Source organism: Anser brachyrhynchus, assembly GCF_964034855.1.
Source record: "Anser brachyrhynchus genome assembly, chromosome: 2".
NCBI classification, from domain to species: domain Eukaryota; kingdom Metazoa; phylum Chordata; class Aves; order Anseriformes; family Anatidae; genus Anser; species Anser brachyrhynchus.
The window spans coordinates 97052895-97071908 of record NC_137695.1 but is presented as its reverse complement, the minus strand read 5'-3'; the positions used below and the strand labels follow the sequence as shown (position 1 = coordinate 97071908).

Below are 19014 nucleotides of genomic sequence, written 5' to 3'. Positions count from 1 at the left end.
AAAACTTTCATCTTACTATTACTAAAATGAGGGAATCAAAGGCATTTGATGAAGCTGCTGAAGTTTACTTTTTATTCAGTTTTCTACACAGACACCGTAAATTTAGGACTTGTGCCTTTCTCCATCTGCCACGGAATGTTCATGACTGACAGTATGGGATTGCCACAGAATCAGGGATGATGTCTTACCTCTTACCAGGCCATAATTATGTTCGCAATTTTATTTTTTCATGTATGTGTGTGTGTATGGATGTATACGTGTATGTGTTATATATAAACTAATAGTATAACCTTGGTTACACCAAAATCAAAGTATAGCTGGTCTGTTTGTGTAGGTGACCCTTTGGCATCCTAGTGAGCTAGCAATTCTTACCACGTTTTTCAACAGGAGACTTTTCACATCACCTCAGACTCAGAAGCAACACTCGTTGTTCACATTACACAGGAACTTACGGAAGCTTTAAAGTCGTTTTGTGAAAAGAAAGCAGCAGTAAGTAAATAAATCTTGACCAGAGTTGTAGTGATTTTACCACTGGGAGGAAAGAAGTGGTTGAACTAGTTATGTTAACGACCTGCTAAAGTAGAACAGTTCAGACATAGGTCAAAACCCCTTGAATTTAAATTTACTTAAAATTGTTATGTGCTTAAAATATTTCTACAGTTTTGAAGTACCAAATACATTAATTGCTTCGCACATTTCTGTTAGTTCTTCATCACCTTCCATCTGTTTTGTTTTATTTTTGCACGTGTTTCCCCCTCTGTTTTGGGCTCCATTTTGCTTTATGATGTCTGTCATCCTTCCATTGCATGTGGTCCCTCACTTGATAGGTTTTCTACTAAGGTTGATCAGGCTTTTATCTATTACCTGAAAGTGTCGCTTCTTGCTTCTGTGGGCATCTGGATTTACTGGTGAGCTGCAGCTCTTGTCCCATTTGAGAGTTTTAATCTCTTAGGACTAAGTAAGGTAGGCGAGATGTTCCTGCTGTTTCTGTTGGCCCTTGAAAGCCTTCACAGCTTCTTTGCATAAAAACTGAATACCTGTAGAAAAAGAGGGTCAGAAGACAGACCAGAATCTGGCAGCTACTAGTTCATAAAATTCAGCATGTGTTTTTCTGAAAGATATTTCAGAATGGTTTCTTAGGCATTAACAGTATAGCCTGTATCAGCTGAGCTATGGGAGCTGTCTTTGAGCACTTGTGGCATATGCCACTACCTTTTTGACAGCTACACTCTCAAATTGTCATGCTCACCAAAGCCTACTAATAAAGCAGGAGTCAGCTGACTTGTTAGATGACATCAGCTTGAAGCTTAGCTTTTCTGACTTCCTGCTAGGGAATTAGTAGTTTGAAGGTGGTTCTTTACTTTTCTTTTTGCTGTTCATATCATGATATTTGCTGGAAAATACAGAATGCTTCTGGACAAGTTTAAAGACTGAACTCTTTTGAAAACAATAAAGGAAGCATGCAAGTGCCCAGTCTGGATTCTCTTGAAATCATTTAAAACCTGATGAATTATGCTGGAACTGAAAATAGGAGAGGGCTTTGAAAAAGATTCACAAAAAGGAAGGGGCTGGAGGCTGGCTGAAAGCAAGCTGAATTAACAGTGGCTGACATGTGGGCTCTGCAGTATTTTGGTTCTTGTATTTCCTATTTATGCCATATTCTGATATGTGAATAAACTGCAGGTCTCATGAGGTAGTTAAAATTGTTGTTTTTTAATGTCAGGCAGTAGCTGAGCCTTCCATTCTGCATTCCCCAGCTAGAGACAGGAGTTGCATATATACCAGTTTTATATTTTAGCCAGGTGATGTATAGAAATTTGAACCAGGTGATATTGTCGTTGCCCCCAGGCACCTCATTCTCTTCTCCAGAGACACACCTCTTACAAAAAACAATTTTAAAAATTTTAATTCAGTGTGTTAATAGTGAACAGAGCAAAACGTCCTTCGTATGGAGTTTGCTGTCACCTAAAACTGTACTCTACTAACTTTCTATGGGGAAATTGCTTTTTTTTTGGTTTGAATGCTCAAGATTTTAGTTTAAAAACAGACATTCTGACCTTGTGTTTTATATAGGTTAATTATACCAACAGTCTGAGGCCACTGATGTCAATATCTCAAGATGAATTTCCAGCAAGAAAAAGCATCCCAAAACTGTATAAGCCATATGGAAAATCCAAAGGTAATGTAGGCACGTTGTTCGACTACCTTAAGTCTGTTCTTAACGCTGTGTAAATTGCAAAAATTTGCTTTTATGGCCAGCCATAGCACTTCTTTACTAGAGAACCGTGTGCCCTTTCCTCTGAGACAGTTCAGGGTACCTTTTTCTAAAGCCTTCATGACTTGAACCTTGACTAAGAACACTCTGTCTCATTGCATAGTATTACAGAAACAGAGGTTACTGGAAACCCAAGCAGTAACATCTGCCTGCCCTCAGTGTGAAGGCTGGTGTGTCAAAGCATCTTCAAAGAGGTAGTTGCCATTCTTACATTACATTGAGTGAACACCTCTGTCAGGGACGCAGTGAAAGAGATTTTTAGCTTGTTTCTTTAGGCTGCTGGCCTGCTAAGTAGTTGCCTCTCTCTGTTTCCCACAAATCTTAGGGTGAAAAGAAACTCAATAAAAAAGGACATGAGGGTGAGCCACTAAAGTAGAGCTTTGGCAAATTGTTGGTTGACTGTATCTCTAGAGGATTTACAGGCTGTAACTTTTGTAAATCTTTTCTATTTGTTTTTCCTCTAAACTGCAGAACTGATAGATTTAATAAGAAAACGAGCACTGAAAGGAAATAATGTGATTTTAGCTAACCCATTTTATTTCATACCCACAGTGCACACATGCTGCCATCAAAAGTGTTAACTTCTTGTGACATGCTAACTTCAATATTTATAATTGTTCTTATATACAGTTAGTGTATCCTGGTCTCTGTGAGCTCTTCTAGGTACATCTTACCTGAGAGACCTTCAAATAGTAATTCCAGTAGTTGATTTTTAAGATGCTTTGGCAGTAAAACAAAGTATAGTTGAATTCATATGATTTATTAAAGTGATTAATTGGATTGAGTCAGTTGTTCCCCTTCTATTCTTTAATTTTATTCAACCTTGCAAACACAGTCAAAAAAGGCTGATCTTTGCTAACCCAGTGAATAGTCAGACCAAAAGGGACTTAAAATGAATTAAGTTTCGTTTGCAAACAATTGCCCCACTTGTATTTAATGAATTAGAAGAAAAATGAAAACAAACCAAAAAAAAGGTACCTAAACTATTCTGATTACATCCAGTCTCATGCCATATGGGTTGATGTGAAAATTATTCAGAAGAGCATGCCAGTGAAAACCTTGTCTAACCTATTTGACACGAGGATTTGGGGTGAAAAGATGCAAGGACTCAGGTAAGACATAAAGGCAGGAAATGTGAGAAGAACCCTTCATAAAACCTCTGAATAGTTGTGTTTTCAGTTGGTATTTTAATATTTTACCAACTTATAGTGCCCTTTTAAAATTATTTATTAATTTATTTATTTATTTAGGAAATTCTAACTGGAATCAAGGTTCTTCATCTCAGTATGAACAGTGTGCTGCAGATGATTCTTTTGCTCCTGATAACTCACACAATTACCAAAGTGATGAGGGATCATCTTCCTATGGACTAAGACCTAGTGACTTTGCGATGATGTCTGCACTCAGGGACTCTTTCGCTCTTCAGACTGGATGTCCTGCCAGTGGGATCAGTGAATGGCTGAGGCAGTTCAGCCGATCTGCTGCTGGCAGTAATTCAGCCCGTGGGGCCTCTTCATATGAGACAAATTCGGTGAGCGAGTACTCAGCAGAATATATGTCCAAAGATGTGCGAGGAAGTAAGCTCCCTGACAACAGACTGTCGTATGGCGAGGAAGGTACAAATTGGAGGAACCAACAAACATGTACAAAAGCAAGGAGCGTAAGTGATCAAGGATTACCCTATCCCAATCCTTCATATCCTTCATCTGGAAGATACTCAACAAACTATCCTTCGCAAAGCTATTCCTCTTACAGGAGTGATGGGTCTGTGAATTCTTGTACATCTTCTGCACATTCTGCTTCTTCAGGAAGAGGTGGCTCCAGGTGGAACCAGGACCTCAGGTGGAACCAGGACCTCAGGTGGAACCAGGACTCCAGGTGGAACCAGGACTCCAGGTGGAACCAGGACTCCAGGTGGAACCAGGACTCCAGGTGGAACCAAGACTCCAGGTGGAACCAGGACCTCAGGTGGAACCAGGACCTCAGGTGGAACCAGGACCTCAGGTGGAACCAGGACTCCAGGTGGAACCAGGATTCCAGGTGGAACCAGGATTCCAGGTGGAATGAGGACTCCAGGTGGAATAAGGACACCAGGTGGAACCAGGACTCCAGGTGGAATCAGGACACCAGGTGGAACCAGGACTCTAGCTGGAACCAGGAAACTAGGTGTCAAGAATATAGGCATCAGAAGTCAGGCTACAGAAGTGATTGGGGTTCACGTCACCATCCCTTCTCTGGCGGTGGTTCATACAGAGATAACCAACAGTTCAGAGGCTCAGATACGACGTTTGATGAAGACGCTGTTGGTCTTGCTCCTAATGCTTTGAACAGACTAGGAGGAAAGGATATACCTGCAATGACCAGGATGCTCAAGCAGTTGGCTCCGTATTATCCAGCCCTTCAAAGTAAGATTGTCGTTAGTTCTCGTAAAATGAGCTACATCAACATACTTGCTTAAAATAAATGTAAGATTGTGCGCTGCAGAGATAGTATGCTTAGTTCAGAGGAGTAGAGTCCATTCTGATCAGCGCCTGTATCAGATGAAGAATAGCAGTAATTGCCTCTCTGAGGAGGCTTTGCCACTTGGCATTTAAATAGAGCTGTAAGTCAGAGGAAACAATTGATAGCACAGAAATTTCCTGAACTGAAATGTTTGTTCTGGGCCATCTTGCCTCTTATATCATGATGGGAGTTTGTACTGCTGGGGTGGCGAAGGTGGGGAGGGGATGTATTGGCATAAAGAAAGAAGTATTGGAATGCATGCAGAACCAAACTGGGGTGGCATTGTAACAGATGAAAGTATTCAAAATGGATCAAACACCTTGGAACAGCAAGCCAGAAATGGTATCAAAGAGCTGGTTTCTTACATGAAAATGTAGCTCTTCCCAGCTTTGCAAAAATACTCAACGTTCAAAAGGGTGATACGCTGTTCAAAGTAGAGGATTCTGCTTTGGAAATAGATTGTAAAACATTTAAAGGCAGTTGGGTAGATAGCTATCAGTGGGGGTGAGTTTGGACAGATGTGAACTATGCTCATGGTACTACAGCTAGGAACGTTAGTGAATAGTGACGTTTTCATCTTAACATTCTCTGTGCCCTATAATGTGAAATAACATGAAAAAGAAGTAACTTCACATTCTTTTATCTCCCCTTTCTAGAAATAAATATTCAGACGTTAGCCAATGTGCTAGTAGAAACTAGAGGAAAAGATTAAGGAGCGACAACAGCTGAACTGGAAACGTGATCAGATTCAAGCATCTTCATCTCTTGGCTTTCAGGAAAGAGACTGCATTTGATTGTGTGACTGGTTTTGGAAGGGGAAAGGGAGGTAGAGTTCAACGTTTTAACGTGGTAAATATAGCTGGAACACAAACTTGCACATAAAGGAGGTGAACACTATTTTGTTTAGGCTTTTTTAAAGTATTTGTTATATCTTAGTATATTGCAGAAAAATCTTTTGTTATTTTTTGAAAATATGTTAATGTTACTCTGTCAGGAAAAAGCTAATCACCCTTCTAACATCCTTTCCCACTCAGAAAAAAGAAAGGTTTGCTTTTATGTTAACTTTTTAGGAAGAATGTTCACTGAAAATACAGGTCTGTTACATGAAAATACAGGTGTACTTTCCTTCAAACAAATTTAAGGTCAATTAATTTAAGGCTTTATAATTTGGATATTTTTTAGAAATTGTTACACTACATTTCTGTTTAGAATAACAAAAGGTGAGTGTCGCAGCAAAGGTATTCTCTGGCTTAATGCCATGCTGTATGAGGAAAATGTAATCGGTTCTAGGGAATGGTTATGTAACGGGGCATTTTACCTGCTTTTGTTTTTGCTGAATGGAACGAGACATGCAAGATAGGCAGGCTTTTTTATCCTGTTCAGAATGAAACTGTTGCAAATTGACTTAGAAACTATTTGTTGAATTGATCCATACTAAAGGAGAAAATTCTTCATTCTTCCTTATTGACAACAACATATTAAGAAGTAGTAGAACCTGTAAGGCAGTTAGTTAAAATAATAGGGAAAATTAAAAAATTAATCAAAATGACATACTAACTGAGAAATAATCACCAGTTGGCCAGACTTATGTTTTCTTCTCCCTGCACTTTTGAGCTGTAAGTTCATGAACTCCCAGCTTTAGATGTCTGCTTTATATAATCGAATAGAGTGTACGTGGGGTTTACTCCCCAACATCTGTTTTCCTTTTCACTGCTGTGTTATGGACTATGATTTTTCTTCTCACCTTCACCTGGAATATTTCTCTGTCCCTGCAACATTAAATACCTGTGCTGAAGTAGGGTTTGTCTTCATGAGCTGCCATATTACTGCATGCACAAGAAGTAACTTTGGAACTTGACATGTAAATTTGAACACAAAGGCAACAAAGCAGTTGATTATAGAGCATATAAATTTGATTCTCTAAAATTCTCCTCCTACAGTTGTTTCAGTTGCGCATCAGAAAAGATCCACTTTCATTATTTGTTTCTGTACACTGCTTCCTTTCCTCCAGAAAGTGTAGTGCAACTAAATATCTGAAACTGTAGAAAAACTCTGCAAATTAACGTTACGACCTTTTCAGCTGGGGTCTTTGTAGAGAGGTCGTTTTTCTCCATTTCTGACTCCCTTTGGGATATTCCAGTGCCTTACAGTAGCTGGATGGTCTCTTCCCAACTTGGATGCTCTTTCCTCCTCCACATTCCCTTATTTTTTGTTCTGGGGAACAGTTCCTGTTCCTGCTCATTGCACAGGGTCCTGCTTTGGGGAAACAGTTCCTGCATTTTGAAATGAATTTGGAATAGTAAGCAAGCTAAGAAATGCCTTTCATCATTGAGGTACTAAAGGCTTCCTGAACTGTAGATGAGCATGTAGTCTTGTAAATGCTCCTTGCTTCACTGCTTGTCTTCAGTTTTTACCAAAATCAGTGAACTTCCTGATGTGTCTCTGTTGGTTCTTTTACACAGGCACTAGCATCTAGGGATTTTTCTGAACTGACGGTATCCTGTAGTTTGCACTCCAAGCCTGTCTTACCCCTTATGTGCAACTGCTCCCAGTGCTTCCAGCAGTGTATTCTTTACAGTTTCCTTCAATCACTTGGCTAAGCCAGTTTCAGCTTCATCGCTGCTTTCTCCTTAATTTTCTTTTTACCTTTCTTCTTTCCAAAGACCTCCTAGCTTTGAAAATTAAGAGCTGCCGTGTACAGTGTCTGTACTGATACTGCCCTGGGCTCTGCCACTTGGCACTCCCAAATTTGTTGTCTCCACAGTTGATTTCAGAGGCTTTTTTCCCTGTATTCTATACCAGCAAACAGGTGTAGCTGACTTGTGCCAAACAAGCAGTATCTTTATTATCACAGGAACACATTCCTCTGTGGAGTTCAATTTCCTAGTAGTCGAGTGAAGTGCAAGAAGAAACAGACAGGCATCTTCAGGATGCAGTTCTGCAAAGGGGTCGTTTGCCCTTGTGACAGGAGTAATGAAGGTTGGTTTGTTTTTTCAGGGCTGTGTAGAACTGCCGTACTGGGCATCATTGCTTTGTTTGGAGGGTTTCTGTGGCACCTTCTCTCCCTCTGTAGGGACAGGTATTTACAGCTCGAAGTGTTTTCTTTTACAGGGTCTCTCTTTCAGTCATTGCCGATGGAGGCATCCATCCTGGGAATGTGCCTGTTTTACTTCTTTCTGTCTAGCCAGCATCTCGTCCTACAAACTTGTCTTCTGAAAGATCGTGACTTTGGGTTCTGGCTGTCTTGTTTTCACTTAGTTCAACCCTGCCATTTTTAAAGGAGGATTCAGCTGAGAGCAGGAAAAAGAAAGCATAAATCCAGGCTGCTGACCTTTTTGGCACGTGACCAGCAGTGTCCACAAGAAGAGGACTTCATGGAGGGGAAAAAAAACCCACAAAAGCGTCTTGGGAGTTCTGCCATCCTACCAGTTACTACAGTAGGATTGCCTAAGCTGAGCCCGCCTACTGTTTCACTTTTCCTGCATTGGCCAATTTCCTTGAGTCAGCTTCTGGCTACTCATGCCTGAGAAACCTCTCCGCCTTCTCTTGCTCCCGTGCAGTACGGGACTGGCGCAGAATCAGTCCTCTGCCTGTTCCTGTTTCTCCAGGCTCTGGTCCTTCAGGGCCTCAGAAACCATCTTCACAAGGTAGGCACTGATGGTCTGCAGAGCACCGTCCCGTCGAGTGCTCGCCATCCTTCAGTGCAGCATTCATACAGCGGCTGTGGCACCGAGGTAAGATTTTTGACGCTGCACCAGAGCCCTTTGAACTGATTTTGCTTTTCCTTAAAAGGCCACTGATAAACAGCCAGGATAGAACAGGCTTTGAGGGACCTCTGGTCTACTTTCAGCCGGTTGCTTGGTCTGCGGTGTACTTGCTTTCACACCTTCAGAAGCATCTGTGTTTCCCACTGAGCCGAGAGCCAGCCCAGTCCAGAGTCACTGGTAATTTTCCACACCAGCATGGCTCCCTCAGAAAGTGCTGGCAGCTCCAGTGGTTCTACAGCAATTGCAGTTCTGTGTGATGACATTGGCTGGAAAAAAAAAAAAGCTGCGTTCTTCACAGGCCACAACCTGGGTAATTTCTCTGCTACCAGCTTTAGTTCTGGTTTTGTTAGCTTGGACCTATTCTTGATTCCAGATTTACTGGATTTCATTTGGTCAGACGTATGATCCAAAGGGACAAGTTCCTTACTGGGAAAGGAGCGAGGAAGCTCTTTCTTTTTAGTGGGGCCTCTTCATGGGAAAGCTCTTTTGAGTCCAGAAATACGGAGCTCATTTCTTTCTTCCTTTCTTATTCCCTCAGGACTTTATATTCTCATTTCTTTCTTATTCCCTTCAGGAATACATGCAGTACGTACACACATAGCATTCGGGGGAGGTAAGGCCCAAGCAGTATCTGTTGGAAAGCTTTCTCCCTTGTCTCCTTAATGAGAAGTTAGCTGCAGTTTATCGTAGGCTGTTGAAGCGGTCACAGATGCATTTGCCATCGTTCCTGTCCCCCCACCTCACCCAGCACCTCCCAGACGCCATCCATCGCCCTTGGGAGGCCAAACACCCCTCTGGGTGCCCCGAGTGCTTTGCCCTGACCCCCTGTCACTCCCTACAGATTTCACAACATAAAGGTGTTTAGGAAGTGTTACCAACGTGTCACCAGGGGCTGCCGTTAACCTTTGTAACCCGTCCTGACGCGTAACAGCCACAGGTAAGCTTTAATTGCTTTGGGTAGTGCAGGTGTACGATTGTCTTAGGGTACTCCGAGAGCTTAGTAACTTCTCTTTGCTTCCTCCACGTTGCTTCTTCAAAGTTACTGCAGGAGCTGGTGCGTGACAGGAACCTAATTACTAATTTTTGCTTCAGTTTTCCATCTGCAAATGGTGAGATAGATTGAGGGTGAGGTTTTGAGGATGCTCAAGGCCACTTCAAAATGAGTGCTTCACCACAAAAAGGAGGATTATTTGTGGTAAACGAGCACACTAAGCAGAGGGAACTATATCCAGAGGAACTAGAGGTTTTTTTGTAGGGAACATTATGGGGAAGATGCAGTATTAGGACAAAGATGAGAAGCAGTTCTGTTGGAAGATGCCCCAAGGATACCCTGAAAGAAAGGGGCAGCTAGAAAGCAAAAATACAAAGCAAAGCAAAGCGGCCATCCCCGTTAAGTGGCAGGGACCCCCGAGCCACGGAAAACTGGAATACAGAAACACAACCCCCACCATCCCCTTAAAAAATTGTACAAAGGTGAAGTAGGCTATGTAAGTTGGTCTAACATTTTACTTAACCTTAAATTCTGTATTAAAAATTAATACATTAACCTCTTAGAAAAGTAAGGCACATGCAAAACATGTTGTGCAACTTCTGAGTTTCGACTCTCTGACAAACTAACAAGCATTATTTTAATTTGGCATTTCTATAGAGTCATTTTTTCCCCATGCAGGATATGTGGAAGAAAGTTAAGTTTGACATTGCACCAGTTAAATCTAGGCTCTGTGCTTTCTGTACTACAGTGAGCATGAGGTGGTCGGATCTTACGGTAATACAAAACGAAAACCAACTCAAGTACAGATTCTGAAGGTGATGACGTACGTACAAAATTTAAGAATGTGAAATTATATCCATTATAATACATCGATAATCTGATTCAGTACATGATGATTTGGCAACTCCAGTCTGTACAATGCCAGGGCGGGATTCCGAGTTGTCAATGTCATACGATGCTGAAGACCATAGACAGGTACTGCTCATAGGACACCTGAATCCAGCCATCCTGATCAGTATCGTAACGTCGGAATACATCAGTCAGCCGCTAAAAAAGGGGGAGAAAACACACGTTTTGGTACACAGAGTAAAATCAAACTGCCAGATATTCTGCTTGCCCCTGAGGTTTCTCTAGCTGTACGAATGCTTCCTGCCCATGCCCTCTGAAGACGCTGTACGGTGTCATGCGCTAGAGGTAGCTCTTTGCTGCATCTTGTGCTCGAGCTGTGCAGCAGACCTGAGTTCATGATGTATCTTACGATACAACACCTACGCCCGTCCAGGCACTTCTTTATAGACCAGACAGCTTTGTATAGCTGGCTCCCGGGGAGGTGGGAACAATCTGGAGACACTCTAACGAGTACCATGTCCATGTCTCATCCTCTGGCCAAATCTGCTCAGTGCACCATCAATATCTCAGTTACCTCAGAACCCCCCCCGAGATGACAAGCAGTGCCAGCAGCAGACCAAAACAACCACCAGCATGGTTGCACTAACACCAGCTGAATGATGGTCAATTTCAAAGCCCTCTTTAGCAGAGTTTAAGTTTATAACAAAGTACAATTTGCTCATATTACAAATTAATATAAAAGCAACTTATGTTTCAGCAGCAGCGTTTGACTTACGGCTACAAATGTAAAGCTGAAAGGAGAAGACCAAAACTTAGGGAAATAATGAAGCTCCTACTTACAGAGCGCTCCCTTCTCTTCATGGTGCATATAGGAAAATAGCTAGGATACCGTTGCAACAACAGCCAGGGTAAGAAGAAAAAAAAAAAACCTCTAACTAGCCTGCTAAAATTCAGCTTGTCCACTTTTCCCCAAAGTCTTACATGTGTTTCCGAAAAGTCAGAGATTCTTAGAGAAACCTTAAGCATCAGTGCTTAAGGGCTTGTAATTTCTCAGGGTGAGAAGTAATTCAGTGATTTATTTCTAAACAGAAGGATGTGCCTGTAAAACAGCAGTTCCCTCTCTCTATAAATTCACATACACACTCCTACTATTGGAGTTTTTGTTGTTGTTTTGTTTTGAATGTCTTTTACTACCACTGCCCCTGCAGAAACAGCAGTGACAAAAGACCAGATAATTCAGCTATTAGGTCAAAATCTTTTTAATCAGAGCCTTAAACAGAGATGCAAAAGTCCTTGCAATTCAGATTCTGAGAAATTTATTTTGGCGTACACTCAAGAGGGCAACATGGGACATGACACACTCCAGTTTTAACACACCCAAGATTCTCAAAAAAGTGTGTGTGTATTAAAGCTAATGAAAATTGCGTTTAATGTTTTCCTTTTAAAAGCACCGAGACCATTTTACATTTTTTCACTCCATAAAAACATTTAAGAGGTCAAAAAAATGGTTTGGGGCTTACTTACATGTGATGCAAACGGATAACAAGCGAAGGCCAGTAAATTAAGGTGTTTCTAGCACCTCTTGTATACTTCAAACGGATGGTTATTTATAAGCAAGTTCTAGACTGAATATATTAAAGGGAACCACAGAAGTTTAAGAAAAGGTGTGTTGTTTTTTTTTCCAGTTGACATCAAAAGTACATCTCCTTTCTTACCTGTAAAACAACACAGCACTGAATAAAGTCATCGAAAGCAACTTGGCCTCTCCCTTGTCTGTCAAACTTCCGAATAAGGATATCGTAGAATTGATCAGACAGGCGGTAACCTAGGAAGAGAGAAATCCTTTAAAATGCTTCAATTACCACGGCCTTTCTAGGAAAAGAGCCAGCTGGTTCAGCGGGCATCTGAATATCTGTACTGCACAACACAGGTGTTCAGCCGAAGTGCATGCAGTAAGAACCGTGCTCAACAACAACTACACACAGTCACAGTAAACAGAACGGTGGATTAAAGTGACTTAACGCTTTACTGACAGAACAAACGTTTCACACTCATGTACTGATGCATGCATTTCGTTTCTTCCTTAAAAGGAAACATAAATTTTAAAACAAACAAACAAAAAAACCTGCTTCTGGCACAAATATCTTTAAAATTTACCTTCACCTACTGCATTTCACCCATGTCATTTTTGTTTTCAGTCACCTTTGTCAGAGCAGGGCAGCCCTGACAATCAGCTCGTTTGATGACATAACCCGGTCATAGAAAGTGTAATTACAAATGAATTACCAAAACCTGTTAGTGCTTGCTTTAGCTCATTTTTGTCAATCATTCCAGAATTGTCTCTATCATACGTTCGAAAGACATTCTGCCAGTCTGTGATGTACTTCCAGACTCCCGTGAATTCATTGAAGTTCACGCCACCTTTGTTTTCTCTGTCAAACATCCCTGAAATACAAAGAAGAAACCCATGTAAAACCTCAGTTCTTCTAACACTCGGTAAGAGCTACTCGTATTTTAAGAAGGAAGTGCCAGTGCTTTGGGAAGTACTGAAAACAGGTAAGAAATTGCTAAAATACAAGTAATGATTCTATGATTCTAATATTTTGGAAAGTTCTGCCAAAAAAAGCAAAAAGTTGTCCATCGAAGGAGGAAAGGATAAAGCAAGATAAAAGAGGATCAGAGTGAATCACAGAGTATTTATTTTTCCTGTGTTTTCCTTTCCAGTCTGAAAGTATTTAGGGCGTGATTTGTAATCCAGTGACAAAAAGAAAGGGGTTTGCTCTTTTCTAAGGACTCACAAAAAGCTCAACAGTATCAGCTGACTGCCCAAAGCCTTGGAATATCCCTCAGCATTTAACTTAGCGATACCGTTACCTTCATACAAGTAGCACCTTGCACAGCCAGGGGCTTCTGGCCGCTGCTGAGCAACTTTTAAAAACAGAGCAAAAACCTTACGCCTTGGGCTTACGAACTGTACAACAGAAAACTGGGTTTGTGCCTGAATTTTTCCCTTTCCTGAATTTTTCCCTTTTCTTCCCTATTACTGGCAGTTGGTTTAGGACTATAAAAAAATCAAATGTTGTACAGCCCGCTTGGGCTTTTCCGAGGAAAACACAGCATTAAATTGCAAACTAGCAAAAACAAATTACAAAGACAAAGCTGTGTGATGTCTCTAAAATATTTAAGCTGACGCTTTCCCCAGTAACAGTTGAGTAACATCTGAGTAACATTTTCTCAGGCTACTTTGGCAAGTGTGTGTACGTGTACACAAAGGGCATTCGTTTATTATTCAAAAGGGGCAGTATTGCAATTTATCTTAAAACTACTGGGCTGTCTGGACAAAAAAAAAAAGGTGACAACTTAATATCATCTTACAATCAAAGACCAGCTTCTTAACCGGTTCAAGAAGCCTTTAAGCATGCTTTTAATATTACAGCAGAAACACACACTGAGCAGGTGCTCTGATACTTGTACAATTTCCCTGAAACAACTCAACAGTAACGGCTTTCTCGCTCGTCTGAACAGACCAAACCCCAACAGCATCCCGTCTGCTTGGCGTCGCGCAACCACACTCACCGAGGATTGACCTGACTGTGGCGGGGTTAAATGGAGTCCACGTGCCTGAAACAGAAAGAATTCACTCAGTTCCTCGAGACTTAAGTAACACTCAAAAAATGCAACCGACCAACGAGCAAACAAAAAAGAAGAAATACAAATAATAAGAAGAAATGTAAGAAATTCTGTAAGAAATATAAATAGTGGACTCAGAGCTAAATGACATGGGGCTAGTGCATTACAACAGAGCCACTGTGAGGTAGTTGTGTTTATTTTCTTATTTTACAGATGGGTTCTGTAAAAAACAGGTTGTTAACATCGCAGGGCCATACAGTGCAGCTGTGTGGAGAGACCTGGCTGCTTTTCTGGAGCAAGAGGCTGGGGAGTAGGTGCTTACACCAGCCCTGAACTCCTCCTGCCAGAGGAGAAACTATCAGCGTCAATCTGCAGAGGCAGCAGCAGGCAGAACAACTCTTCCTCAGCCAGGCCATACGACCATTTCCACATAAACAGAAACGGAAGCAGAGGAGATTAAAAATGGCTCTGAAAATGGTCGAGCAAGCAGTATTTTAGAGAACAACGATTCCCTTGATTTTTGTCAGGAGATATGTAAGTCTAAAATTATTAATTATTAACAGGGTGCCAGCATTTAATTCTGAATAGAACAGCGGAAAAAGTAAAAACACTGAAAGTTAATTTATTTTATGCTGAAATTTTCAAAGAGACTAACGCAGATTCCATACAGGGAAACCCCAGAAACTCCAGTCAGTGCTGAAGAGCTGTACGGATTTCGGCTTGTTCCAATAGATAGTGAAAGACCATTTCCTCCCACTCCCCTGACACCGTCATTAACAAGTCAGCACAGGAAAAAAAAATAAACAGCCAAGGGAGCACAGGACTTCATTGTGCAAACAACTACACGAAGTGCTCATCAGTCCCTCCCTGATACACGTACTGCCATTTGCATAAACCTGACGTGTTGAAAAGCTGAGCGTGGAGCACGGGGGGAACTTCGGTGTGCAGTGAGAACTGCACGCTCCTCTCTGATGGTGCAGGAACACCTCACGTTCTTTTAGCCCCTGGCAGACTGCAGGACAGCCACACACAGCCACCCGCTAGAGGATACATTTGGGAAAGGCTGCAGTGAATCGTTGGTGACTTGAGCGCACAAGATGTAACGCCTCTGGGAGTGAAGGAGGCTAGCAGCTGGATAAACGTTTCGTTTAACAGCGAGTTCATTGGGTGAGGATGTGTCAAATCTGCAAAGCCTGGAAACCTCTAACCTGCACCACAAACAAGGGACGAGTTCAGTTAGCCATCGCTGTCTGTCGCCCTTGAATTTGATCAGATGAGAAGATATTTAAACTATATAAAATTTGCAATGCCAGGTGAAGGCAGGCATTTTGTACAGCCCTGGAATTTTATGTGAAAACAGCAGCTTAACCCAGTTAGCTCGGCTGCTGCTGAAGTATTTGTTCAAAACAGCATTTTAGTTATGAATCAGGTGCAGCAGCTACAGCATATTGCTTTTAATTTACCAGGTATATTACCAAACAGAAATATTCTAGTAAATCTAAATTAGTTACGAGACTGTGTTTTTACCAAATCGGGCCATCCCCGTTTATTTCGGTCAGGTGATTGCTGACAAAAGGAGCCTCTCAGCCTGCGGCCCTGCAGTCAGCTCACAGCACCAGCTTAAGCCCTCCTCAGCCACGCTACGCCGGAAGGATGAAGGGTTTAAACCTCAGGAGAGGGGGAACTCGATACAAACTCAAAGGTGCACAGCTTCAAAATGCTCTTTTTCAGATTACTGAGTGGGAGAAAAAAGCCCAAAGCAACACCCAACCGCTCTGAGTCACCAGAGGGAAAAAAAAAAAAAAAAGACCATTGGAAAAAATTATCCTGTCTGTATTTTGCTTCCCTGAGTTATCTGACCACGCCCGAGTTCCTATTCCAGCGTTACGGAACAGAACTGACAGACACCACAGAAGTGTTAATACCAGGTTCGGAGTGCATCTTTCTACTAGGAAATAAATAATAATAAAAAATCATTAAAAAAAAATTACCGTCTTCTCTTCCCGCACCTTACTGACTGAAAAGATTCTGTGTGTGGTAAAAAGGCTGTGAACATCTGATCTTTGCCCAGGTTACATACACCGACCCTGGTCAAAAAGGAAAGGCTCAGTAGCGATCAGCGAGGAATAAAAGTCACGGTGTGTATTTATGCTTTCTAGGAAACAGAGCTGGAAAAAATAAAGGGATGCACATGCCTTTAATCCCCAGCATGCAAATCAGTAATGTTTACAACAGGTATTGCGTTTGTAATGCATTATTAACGTGCATCAAACACAGAAAATTTCCCTTGAAATCCAAAAAGCAGGACCAGTATGCTCAGTAACAATTAATAAAATAAAATCAGGAGTATTGTCCACTTCCTTCCTCCCCTTCGGCCTTTTGCTGTCAATTAAATGCTACTAATCGGCATTAGGAATGTTCCCCCCCAGTCAAAAAACAATTCTGGCATCAAGTAAGCAGTCTCACACAGAATTTAGCATGAAGTTTACAGCGAACTACCTCAGTGCTCATCTACAGACTCACCGTTGGACAATGCCTGCTGGAGTTCAGTATCGGATATTATTCCACTCCTATCTTTATCAACCCTGAAGGCAGGAAAAAAAAAAAGAGTGGCAAACTTTAAATGGCTGAAATTAACAGATTTCAGTTACAGAAGACCTCAACATTCTGGTTCTTAATCACCAAATAAAATGCAATTAGTGACTTTTATGAAAAGATTAATCTTATTTGGTAAACCATTCACGGTTATTGCAAATTAAACACGCCCCGCAGACTGATGGGCCATTCTGGAACACGACACAAGGTACAGAGAAAACTGCAAAACCTACTTAAGAGCGAAGAGAGACACAAAAACACACCTTGACAGCAGAACAGGTCGGGCACAGCCCACAGAAGAAAGTTGTTTTTGCCCCTGATTTGGCACCCAGCATTCTCTCAGTGAGGTGCTGGCCCCTGACGTAGCCCACGCAAAATACTGGAAAGAATCTACTGCAAGCCCTGACCCCTGTCCGGGGTTCGAAGTACAAAAAAGCGCAGAGAGGTGCCAGCTTCCCTGGAGCCTTCACATCTATTGCCTTAGAGAACGGAGTTCTGTCCCCGAACGAATAAGCCAGGCAGCTCCTGCCCAGTGAAGCACGGGCACACCTTCTGCAGAAGGGTACCTGCAGGCGGTGGCCTCCCGCCATCTCACAGGATGACCTTCGCCCTGCCAGTGACGATTCATTTCCCCTCCGTTTCGACCATTCCCAGGCCTGCCTGGCTGATCCCTCTGCAGAAGCTGTTTTATTCCCGTGGTCCTTGCTGTCTTTTTCTACAGGTTTTCTGTTCTTTCTACTAAACTCCTTCCCCATCTCCAGAACGGCACAAACTACATACAGCATTTGGTGCAGATATAAACTGCATGGACTATAATAACAAAAGATATTCCCTTTTTTATTCACTATTTCTTTTCCAGGTATTCTGTCACTGGATTTACCTTGAATGAGCTGCTACTAAAAGCTAAGCTGACGTTTTCATGAAAACGTGACAATTTGCTGCTTTCACACTGACGGGCACCTAAGCTCCACCACGCTGCTCTTTCGTTTCCCTAGTCAAAAGAACAGAGCGGAGAAACTGTGATGAAAAAAAGCTTAGGGGTTGAGATAAGGAGAGGGAGATCACTCACCTATTACTGTCATGGGCACAATAAACTCAGCATAGGGAGATTAAGCAGTGAGAAACTAAAGCAGTGAGAAACTAAAAGCAAACTAAAACCACCTCCCCCCCCATCCACCTTCTTCTACCTCCTTCCCCCCGAATGGTATGGGGGAACAGGGGCTGCGGTCAGTCCCTGACACTTCGCCGCCGCTCCTTCACGGTCACTCCCTGCCCCTGCTCCACCGGGGGCTCCTCCACGGGCTGCAGCGTGGAGATCTGCTCCGTGTGGGACCCATGGGCTGCAGGGGGACAGCCTGCTCCACCAGGAGCCTCTCCACAGCCCGCAGGGGAACTGCTGCTGTGTGCCTGGAGCACCTCCTGCCCTCCTGCTGCACTCACCTTGGGGGCTGCAGGGCTGTTCTCATTTTCTGGCCCCTCTCTCTCTCCCAGCTGCTGTGGTGCAGCAGTTTTTCCCCTTTCTTCAATCTGCTCTCCCAGAGGCCCAACCGGTGTTTCTCAGTGGCTCGGCTCTGGCCAGCAGCAGGTCCCTTTTGGCTCTGATCTGACATGGGGCAGCTGCTGGGCTGCTCACAGAGGCCGCCCCTGCAGCCCCTCTGCCACCAAACCCTTGCCGTGTAAACCCAGCAGTTACAATCTGCTTACGCTGCTCCTGAGCATCATCAGTCGGCTCAGAGCACGTTCACTTTACACACAGAACGACGTGAGCTTGAGGTGGATCCTCCTTACGTCCAGCTGGTGTCTACTCTAGACTCCATCCGACCACGACACGGCCATCGCGACCCCGCCCGGCGGCGGCGATACGATCGGGCCACCCAGCGCTGTGACCCGCCCCCGCCGCGCCCCCACAGGGCTCGCTCCTGCTGCCAGACCCAGGCACCGGGCCCGCAGCGCGCGTGGCTCGGCGCCTGCAGCCGGCCCCCGACACATACGGGCGGGCCCCCCGAGGCCCCCCCTCCCCACAGCCGCCCCTCGCCCCGCACCCCCGGCCCCGGCCCCGCCCCGGCGCTGTGCCCCCGGCCCTGCCCCTTTCCCCAGCCGCCCCTCACCGCTGGAAGACGCCCCAAAGGAAGGAGGCCTCGGGCATGGCGGCCCCCCCGCCGTAGCCCCGCTGCGGACTCCCCGCCGCCATCATGGCCGCCGCCCGGCAGCCGACTGACTGCACGGCGCTTCCGGGGCGGGGCCTCAAGGACCCAGGGCGGCACCGGATTGGGCGAGGCGGCCGAAGCCCCGCCCACGCTGAAGGGCGGGAGGAGCCGCGCGGCGCCCGCCCGTTGCCAGGGCGACGTCGCCGCCAGGGGGCGGGAAGGAGGCGGAGCCCCCCCGAGGGGGCAGCGCGCTCAGGG

General features: G+C 43.7%; 2 protein-coding genes across 3 annotated transcripts in view; one reads left to right on the top strand and one right to left on the bottom strand.

Moving 5' to 3' along the window:
* LOC308189366 (uncharacterized protein) overlaps positions 1-12140 on the top strand; it is a 39180-nt gene extending 27040 nt beyond the window's left edge. Inside the window, exons 13-16 of the mRNA XM_080579338.1 lie at positions 388-489; positions 2074-2179; positions 3526-4680; positions 5434-12140. Of these exons, the coding sequence (XP_080435464.1) occupies positions 388-489; positions 2074-2179; positions 3526-4680; positions 5434-5489 (1419 nt within the window). The 3' untranslated portion in view covers positions 5490-12140. The remainder of the gene's footprint in view (positions 1-387; positions 490-2073; positions 2180-3525; positions 4681-5433) is intronic.
* On the bottom strand, positions 10033-18978 carry PDCD6 (programmed cell death 6). 2 transcript variants are annotated; one of them, XM_080579343.1, is made up of 7 exons: positions 18718-18835; positions 17490-17600; positions 16538-16599; positions 13961-14005; positions 12671-12829; positions 12100-12209; positions 10033-10582 (listed from the first exon to the last, which is right to left on the bottom strand). In XM_080579343.1, exons 5-7 carry the CDS (start codon positions 12825-12827, stop codon positions 10484-10486), a joined length of 366 nt encoding a protein of 121 aa, XP_080435469.1. In that variant the 5' UTR covers positions 12828-12829; positions 13961-14005; positions 16538-16599; positions 17490-17600; positions 18718-18835; the 3' UTR covers positions 10033-10483. The 2 variants fall into 2 exon arrangements, with proteins under 2 accessions (XP_080435469.1, XP_080435468.1); XM_080579342.1 differs by lacking the exon at positions 17490-17600 and having other exon boundaries at positions 18718-18978.
* Between the last annotated feature and the right edge of the window lie 36 nt (positions 18979-19014).